Source organism: Orycteropus afer, unplaced genomic scaffold (genome assembly GCF_000298275.1).
Source record: "Orycteropus afer afer isolate SDZICR_OR568_19922 unplaced genomic scaffold, OryAfe1.0 scaffold00025, whole genome shotgun sequence".
NCBI lineage: Eukaryota > Metazoa > Chordata > Mammalia > Tubulidentata > Orycteropodidae > Orycteropus > Orycteropus afer.
Genome location: NW_006921612.1, coordinates 3,308,228 through 3,317,619, shown reverse-complemented (window position 1 = coordinate 3,317,619; position 9,392 = coordinate 3,308,228). Strand labels below are relative to the sequence as shown.

General features: G+C 38.4%; 1 protein-coding gene across 1 annotated transcript in view; it reads right to left on the bottom strand.

The window, feature by feature from the left end:
• Positions 1-6,281: 6,281 nt before the first annotated feature.
• E2F6 (E2F transcription factor 6) overlaps positions 6,282-9,392 on the bottom strand; it is a 91,230-nt gene continuing 88,119 nt past the window's right edge. Inside the window, exons 6-7 of the mRNA XM_007935083.2 lie at positions 6,989-7,136; positions 6,282-6,331 (exon numbers count right to left, since the gene is read on the bottom strand). Of these exons, the coding sequence (XP_007933274.2) occupies positions 6,282-6,331; positions 6,989-7,136 (198 nt within the window). The remainder of the gene's footprint in view (positions 6,332-6,988; positions 7,137-9,392) is intronic.

Below are 9,392 nucleotides of genomic sequence, written 5' to 3'. Positions count from 1 at the left end.
AAAATAAAAAAAAAATGATGAAATAAGATTTCAAAGTGTGGCAAAGACCTGGAGTCAGAAAACCAAAACAAAGAACATGCTCAACATTTCTTAAGCTGAAAGAACTGAAGGAAAAATTCAAGTCTTGAGTTGCAATATTGAAGGATTCTAAGGGCAAAATATTGAATGATGTAGGAAGCATCAAATGAAGATGGAAGGAATACACAGAGTCGCCGTACCAAAAAGAATTGGTCAATGTTCAACCATTTCAGGAGGTAGCATATGACCAAGAACCAACACTACTGAAGGAAGAAGTCCAAGCTGCACTGAAAGAACTGGTGAAAAACAAGTCTCCAGGAATCGATAGAATACACAGAGATGCTTCAACAAACAGGTGCAGCACTGGAGGTACTCATTTGTTTATGCCAAGAAATTTGGAAGATGGTTACCTGGCCAATTGACTGAAAGAGATGCATTTTAATGCCCATTCCAAAAACACGTAATCCAACAGAATGTGGAAGTTATCGAACAGTATCATTAGTATTACTTACAAAGAAAATATTGACAAAGATAATTTAGTAACAACTGAAGCAGGACACTGACAGGAAACAGGCAGAAATTCAAGGCAGATTCAGAAGAGGGTGTACACAGACCAAGACAGTTGTTCAAACAGAACAAGCAGACACTGTACGGTTTAAAATCAGGAAAATTGTGCATCAGGGTTTGTATCCTTTCACTATATTCAATATGATGTTGAGCAAATAATCCAAGCTAGTTTACATGAAGAACATGGAATCAGGATTGGAGGAAAACTCATTAACAACCTGCGAAATCCACATGACACAACCCTGCTTGTTGAAAGTGAAGATGACTTGAAGTACTTACTGATGAAGATCAAAGACTATAGTCTTCAGTATGCATTATACTTCAATGTAAAGAAAACAAAAATCTTCACAACTGGATCAGTAAGCAACATCATGATAAATGGAGAAAAGGTTGGAGTTGTTAGGGATTTCATTTTACTTAGATCCACAACCAACACCGACGGAAGCAGCAGTCAAGAAATCAGACAATGTGTTGCACTGGGCAAATCTGCTGCAAAAGACCTCTTTAAAGTGTTAAAGAGTAAAGATGTCACTTTGAAGACTAAGGTGTGCCTGACCCAAGCCTTGGTATTTTCAATCACCTCATATGAATGTGAAAGCTGGACAAGGAAAAAGGAAGACCAAAGAAAGAACTGACGGATCTGAATTATGATGTTGGTGAAGAATATTGACTATACCATGGACTGCTAGAAAAATGAAGACATCTGCCTTGGAAGAAGTACAGCTGGAATGCTCCTTAAAAGCAAGAATGGCCAGACTTCGTCCCACGTAACTTTGGTCATGTTGTCAGAAGGGACTGGTTCCTGGAGAAGGATATTGTGTCTGGTGAAGTACAAGGTCAGTGGAAAAGGGGAAGACTCACAGCGAGATGGGCTGACACTGTGTCTGCAACGACAGGCTCAAGCACAGCGATTACTGTGATGATGGTGCAGGACCAGGCAGTGTTGTGTTCTGTTGTACACAGGGTCGCTATGAGTCAGAGCTGACTCAACGGCCCCTAATAACAACAGTCATATTGTTATTGTGGGTGTTTGGAGAAAAAAGGGAGCACTGTGTGTGTATGTCTGTAGACCTGCCTGGGTCAAGATCTACAAACACTTCAGCTCTTTTAAGATGACAAGGGATGCCCCATAGTTTCCACCCCTTGGGAAGAATAAGGTAGGGTAGCAGTTCTTAATCTTTTTGGTCTCAGGCCTCCTTTACACTCCAAAAAAATTACTGAGGACCTCGAAAAGCTTCCATCTATCTGGCTGTATCAATGGGTATTTATAGAACTGGAAATTAAAACAGAAAATTTTAAATTTATTAATTTACCAATAAGCCTATTACGTATCAACATAAATATTTTCATGCAATATACTATATTTTCCGAAACAAAAACAATTTCATGAGAAGTGGTATTATTTTACATTTTTGCAAATCTCTTTAATGTCCAGCCTTATAGACGATTGATTCTTCTATCTGCTTCTGCATTCATTCTGTTGGTAATATGTTATTTTGGTGGAAGTTTATGAAGAAAAATCCAACTTCATGCAATTATGTAGTTGGAAAAAAGGTTTTTTTTTTAACAGCTTTTTCCTCCTACTCTCATCTCTCATCATCACTTTCTTCCTCTTCTCCTGCCATCCCTCCTTCACATCTTTCCTTCTTTCACCCTGGCTCCTTATCCCCTTCCTCTCATTTTCTACTTCTTTGTCCACCTTCTCTGGGGGGGACTGCCTCTTCCTCTTCTTAGCCCCCACCTACTGTCCTCTAAAAGCTGGGCTAAAAGCCCTAAACATCACCTCACTCTCTAAATGACAATGGAGGCCAAGGCCAAGCAGGCTGCCAGGTCTGTCTGAGAAGTTACAAGAGCCAAAGATAAAACCAGGAGAAGGCATTGCCTTAACTTTAGAAGTAACACCTGGCACACTGAACTTAGCCACCACGGGATTGGGTAAGCCAACAGTTAATAGCAGAATTAAAGAGTCAACTCTGAAACACTGTGGTAGAATGAATTGCTTTTAATGATTTAGATGGTTTTATTCTTATATTCATTTGGTAGATAAGTGGCAGAGTCCTGAGGTTTTGAGACACAACTTCTTTACCACTCCTTGGCAGCTCTGGTGGCGTAGTGCCTAAGGCATTTGACTGCTAACCAGAAGGCTGGTGGTTCAAATCTACCAGCCATTCCTCGGAAGGAAGGTTGGGGAGTCTACTTCTGTAGTGATACTGCCTTGGAAACCCAAGGAGGGGTCGCTATGAGACGGATCCAACTCCATGACAGTGAGTTTGATTTTGGGTTTTTTTAATACAAAAAAGATATGCTAGTTCTGTTTCAAGGCCCCAAAAACTTAACAGTACTTGTGTAACTTGGGGATCCAACTTGTTGCCAGTCAGTACATGTATCTGCTCATGTATTGAACAATCTCTCAGAGAGGAGCAAAATTAGAAGTTCCAGGCACACAGCAAGGCTTTATTTGCTAGGCTGATACCTGGTACCAAAGAGGGTTCAAAAGGGAAGACACAATAAGGACCACACTGCCTCAAGTTCTTTATAACAGCACACTCACACAGCACAACGGCGTTCAACTTCTGCTGAGGTAAGGGAAAATTAAGTCAGATGTACCGTAATTTTGAACAAAATGCAAAATTGGTATACAGTTTGTTTTTTTTTTCTTCTAGAGCAAATTCAGTTTGTTGGTTGGTTTATGTTTTGAAAAAGTCATTGTCTTTTTAAAATTTCTTGGGAGTAGGGTTTAATGTAGTCAGGTCAACCAGTAAAAATGTATTGAATAGCACGTAAATGTAGGAGATAAAAACGTATGTTATATATGGGTTCTACTCTTGGAACACATGCAACGCCAGCTGAGAAAACTAATGGCAAAGTAAGAGGATGATGAGCACCAAATGCCCTACGTAGACTGTACGTATTATGGGAGTAAAGTGAAGGAAGGAATGTAGGTCAGGCTTGGCTAAGCCAGATCCAGAATGGGGATGTAATTCTGAAAAACAGGGAAGAGGAAGATAACTTCAGGCAGAAGAATAGTAAGAGCAAAGGCACAGAGATGGGGATGTGCAATGTGTGTTTCAGACATAGTCAAATCTGGTTTGGGTTGAGGGCTTGCAAAGGAAGTAGCAAGACATGTTTGCAGAGTTAACCTGGGGCCAGCCTTCAATCACAGTTTGGACTTCAGCCTAAAGGAAATATGGAAACACTCCAATTTTCTGAACAGGGCTATGTGTTATGGAAGAAAGTGGTAGTGGATATACAGAGAGAGAGAGTGCAATGATGGTCAAGATAGAATGGGGAGGAAGAGACTGGAGCCAGTTTGGGGCAGGCAACCTTTAGCAGTTTCAAAGAGATCAAGCACCTGATCATGGAGTGACAACGGTGGCTAAATACTCCATTTGTCTAACACTTCTACAGGTCACAGAGGATATGCTTACATGATCTCACTTCACTTTCATAACAATTTGTAAAGAACATTTTTGTCACATCTCACAAGTAAGGAACTGTGGATTGGAAATGATGCTACCATCTTTGGAAATGCTTTCCTTGTTGGTTTTGGGATACTACCTTCTTCCTTTTTTATCCTTCTCTCCTTATTACTCCTTTTCAAGAAAGGTTTTTTCCTCTGTATTCCTCCTTACATACACATGTTCTCTCCTTTTCTCTCGCTCCACCCTCTCATTAGATGATTTCATCCACTCTCATGCTTCTAACAATCACATATAAACTGATGGCCAAATCTACTGTGTAGAGCTCAGATCTTTGCGTTGAACATCTGACCTACTTACATACAATTGCCTGCCTCAACTCTCACCTTCATCAAACATGTCTAAAACTTACTTGTTACCCCAACCTTGCAGTTTCTCCTGTACTCTTACTTTGTTAAAACCGTACCAACAGCTAGTCCAATGGTAATCGAATAGTGACCCTGTAGCTTTTCTTTGGCTCAATTCAGATAAATTTTTGCTTGCATAAAACAAAGAGTGGAGAAGAAAAGCCTTGAGGGCAAGCACTTAAGAGAGAGGAGCAAAATGAGCAGTTCAAGGCATATAGCAACAAGCCAGCAGAGACTGCTAGGAGAGAGGAGGACGGTGCTTAGCTGTGGGATAAGACTGGCAAAAGCCACTGGTGTGCAGAGGTATGTGAATCCTAAACCCAAAATATATACACAACTTGTTGTTGTTGTTACGTGCTGTCGAGTTGTCCCTGACTCATAGCGACCTCTCCTTGGGTTTCCAAGGCAGTATCACTATGGAAGGAGATTGCCCAACTTTCCTTCTGAGGAGTGGCTGGTGAGTTCTGTTTAGCAGTCAAATGCTTTAAGGCACTATGCTACCAGAGCTCCTATACACATCTTAGCTAATTTAATTACAGCTTAGGAAAAACAAATGAAAGGAAATTCCAACTAAATCTAACCTCACAGAAACCAATTTCATCAGCAGCATTATTTTTCAGTATTTTAATTTTTTATTCCTATTTAAAATTTTATTATATACAGTCTTGATTTTAAGTTGCAACAAATCTGTCTTTGAAAGCAATCCTGTATGATAGACAAGCCAAAAATTATTAGACTAATTTTATAATTCACTCACTCACTCACTCACTGATTTGTTCAAACATTTATTTGGCACCTTGTATGTGCCAGGCATCGTGCAAGGCGCAGGAATATAACAAAGAATGAGACAAAGTCCCTCAAGGAGCTCACAGTCTAATGGCAAACTACTGAGTTAACTGAGGCACAGAGAGGTAAATGACTTACCCAGTGAGGTAGAAATGGCTAAGTACTTAGAAATGTGGGACTAGAGCTGGAGACAGTTCAGGATACAATTTACTATCTAATAGCATTTCTATACTTGGTCCTAAAGCTGTAGAGCATGCCACCCGTCTAGTGGGATGCAATTAGCTTTGTAGGTAGCTTGATATCAAGAATTACCAGACTCCAATTTTAGCATTGGAAAAGCATATTAAAATAGTTTAATTAGATCCATGAATTTTAAATGTATAGTACATTTTTAAAACTTCTACATGTAGAAGTTTAAAAAAAAAACTCTCTTCTAACCCTCATGCAGAGGATTCTAATAAATTATAAACACCACAGAAATTAGAGAATTTGTAACTTTCCATATATACATTGTTTTGGCTGTACAATGGTGAAAAGTTTTACTTAGACATTTTTCATAAGTAATCTAAACATTATACAGATATAATATACAAAAACATCACATTCAGATTCAGTTGTGTACATTTATCCAATTTACAACATTTAAATGCAAACATGAACCAGTGTAAGGCAACTCTTTTGTGATTTATAACACAATCACTGAAGGAAAGGGAAGTACTCATGAAGAACTGATCATTTCAGTTTTGACCACTTGTTTTAGTGATACTTTTTGTGATGAAGTTATTTCAGTAGGAAGAGTCAGTTTCACTGATAAAAAGCAGTGCATAATTATAAAAAGAGTTATTTTCAAATGCTTATGCCATAATTATCCATAAATTTAAGCGATGAACTGCTCAAAGATACGACTGGCCTTAATGCTACTGACTAGGAAGAAGATACTACTGGCCTTAATACTGCTAGTAACGGGGCACGAGAGAACTTCATGGATGACTTATTGCCCCAAGAATCAAATCTGATGCACAATTCTTCCATACTGGATATTCCAAAAGAACTTAATACATGAATTCTCAAATGCTCTAGGTAGTCAGTTGCTCACTTCAAGCAATTCCTCACTTTGCTGAGGAGGATTTTCTTCTGCAAAAGAATATATAAGAAAGAAATCTTAAGTGAAAGTTTGAAAGGCAGATGAGTAACAGTACATATAAATGAATTGCAAAAAAAAAAAAAAAAAGAAGAAGATATGTGGTTAAGAACTCACATTCTCATGGCTTTTTTTTTTACAAAATCACTAGAATACATGAACTGAAATATGTACTCAAGAGCATATGCCAGAGATGTAGACAGCTTTCCCTATACAGGGAACACCACCAGTTGGTACCACTATGGAATCAACTAAAATTCTTAGTTTTAACTGATATCAAAACTAAACAAAATTTAAGTACACAGTTAAATTTTAGAAATATTCTAAACTATAGTAAGAATTAGGAGCTCTGGTGGCATAGAGCCTAAGGCATTTGACTGCGAACCAGAAGGCTGGTGGTTCAAACACACAAGCCATTCCTCAGAAGGATGACTGGACAATCTACTTCTGTAGAGATACCACCGCGGAAACCCAAGGAAGGGTCACTATGAGTTGGAATCGACAGCAGTTTTTTTTACAAGAATTACTTTGTAATGTTCTAAAGATTTTTTTTTAATGTTCTTACACATACGAAGAGTAAAAATATTTATAAAGCATATTTTAAAAATCAGGATCTTTAATTTTTCTAGTAACAAAGTTGGTAAGTGTACCTTCATCACGGTGTTCTGGAGGTTTGCTTTCAGATGAAGAGGTCCCTGCATCTTCAGACATTTTGTTACTTGTATCTTCCTGTTCTACTTCACATAAATAAACATCAATAGGTCCTTTTGTGCTCCTTATATGTACAGTGATAGAGTCCTAGCAAAAGATATGTAAAACGTGAAGATGTGTAACAGCATTTTCATTAATATTTTTCACTTAATAGAACTGGAAGAGTGTTGAGAGAACTTTCCGAAAATTTAAATTCAGGAATTTTCCTTTTTATCATCTACTGTATTTCAGAAAATCATGTATGTGGCTTTAATCACATTAATCCACTGGTCAACTCACAGTTAAAATAGATACTTAATTATATAATAAGGAGCTCTGGTAGCATGGTGCCTAAGGCATCTATCTGACTGCTAACCAGAAGGCTGGTGGTTCAGACCCACCAGTCACTCCTCAGAAGGAAGACTAGGCAATCTACTTCTGTAAAGATTTACTGCCTCAGAAACCCAAAATTGGGTTACTATGAGTCAAATTCAACTCAATGGCAGTAGGTTTAGTTTTAATCATATAATAATGCTGTCAAAGCCATAATGTGAAGACCGCAACACGAAAGTGCCTTTCTTCCTCTATTGAAGGAGTTGATACCTTCAAGGAGTCCATACTTGAGAGGCAAAAGTCCGTGTTCTGATGGAAAAAGAACTCTACAACACCACCCTGCACTCTCAAATTATAAGGGTATGTTTAGATTTTTAGACCAAAACAAATGTACTCAACTAACTGAGAGAACCATTCTTTTGTCTACCTTGTTGTTGTTGTGTGCCGTTGAGTTGGCTCCGACTCACAGCGACCCCTCCTTGGGTTGCCGAGGTAGTATCACTACGGAAGTAGGTTGCCCAACCTTCCTTCCAAGGTTCAAACCCACCAGCCTTCTGGTTAGCAGTCAAATGCCTTAGGCACTATGCTACCAGAGCTCCTTTGTCTACCTTAAAGACCTCTAAAAGGAAGAGATCAAGTCACAATAAAGCTCATACCACTTAAAACTGAGAAAAATAAGTGTCAAGCTATTCATATAAATTAACTAATTATGATTACTCACACCCTTTGCCATCAGATTATTTTTATTTACTCAGGGTTAATAAAAATACTTTCCTCATGAGATATCATCAGAAAACTGGCTGCTTCTACTCTGAGACTTATGCTAAATTTTCAAGGAATGGTCCCTGCTATAAATGATTCCTTTCTTTCTTTCAATTTTGAGTTGGTTCAACTGTAGCATAAAACCAATGTTTTTCCCTTTCAACGCAGTTAGGCCTGGACTAGATACTGCAGGTACCACTGCTCCCTTCCTGCTCCTCACCTCACTGTGATTTTATTAACAGAATGTGGTCAGACAGATGTAGCTCACTAGTTCTCAAAACCTCACCTGTCAGTCTTTCTACAACTTCCTGGTACCAGAGAGTAGGGCTAGAATGCATGTGCTCACCTTCTAGGCTGCCAGTTCAGGTATGGTTTCAATGGCATATCTTATACAATTAACTATTCTACAAAAAAGAAAAAAGAAAAAAGAAACTGATATGCTGCTCAGAACTGGCAGGCAGCTGAGGACTTCAGATTCCACTAAATCAAGGGTTGTCAAATTAGTGAGAAAGTACATATTTCTAGCTGTCACAACTATTCAACTATGCCACTGTAGTAGCAAAGAAGCCATAGACAGTATCTAAACAAATGGGTATGTGGCTCTGTTCTAATAACATTTTGTTTACAAAAACAAGTAGGGCAGATTTGACTTGAGGGCCCTAGTTTGCCAAACCTTTACTAGATCCACAGATCACCACCCAGTTGGCTCGTTCCCCTGATCTTTTGTAGTCAGACTCTACTGAACAGTGTGCTCTCGTCTACCGCTTTCACTTACTTTTCCTGTTGCTGAGAACCCATGGGCACTGCCTTTTTAATGGGAAGCTAAGACAAGCCTTGGTTACGATCAAAGGCTCAGCAAGATTTGGCAATTACAGTCTGAGGAAACTCACAGCATAGGGGAAAAGAAATAAAAACTCATCAGTCGTCATAAAAAGAAATGTGTCTCCGTATTAGGGTATGCTGAAAGATTAGTGATTACTTATTTCAAAATTGACTATAAACATCTGGGAAATGATGAGTTTTTTTAAAACACAAATACTATTTAGGAGACTTGGAATATATGTAAATCTAAATAAAAAACCAGGAAACATCACCAAGAATCCACAATTAAGATGTGACTGAGACAAAAGAAAGCTGTTATCTAATTGATATAAAAAATAAACTGTCAAATAGGTAACACCACAGTCATAGCTAGTGGGAGACTTTAATACACCACTTTAAATGTAACACAGAACAACTGGAAAGAAACTCAGCAAAGACACAGAAGAG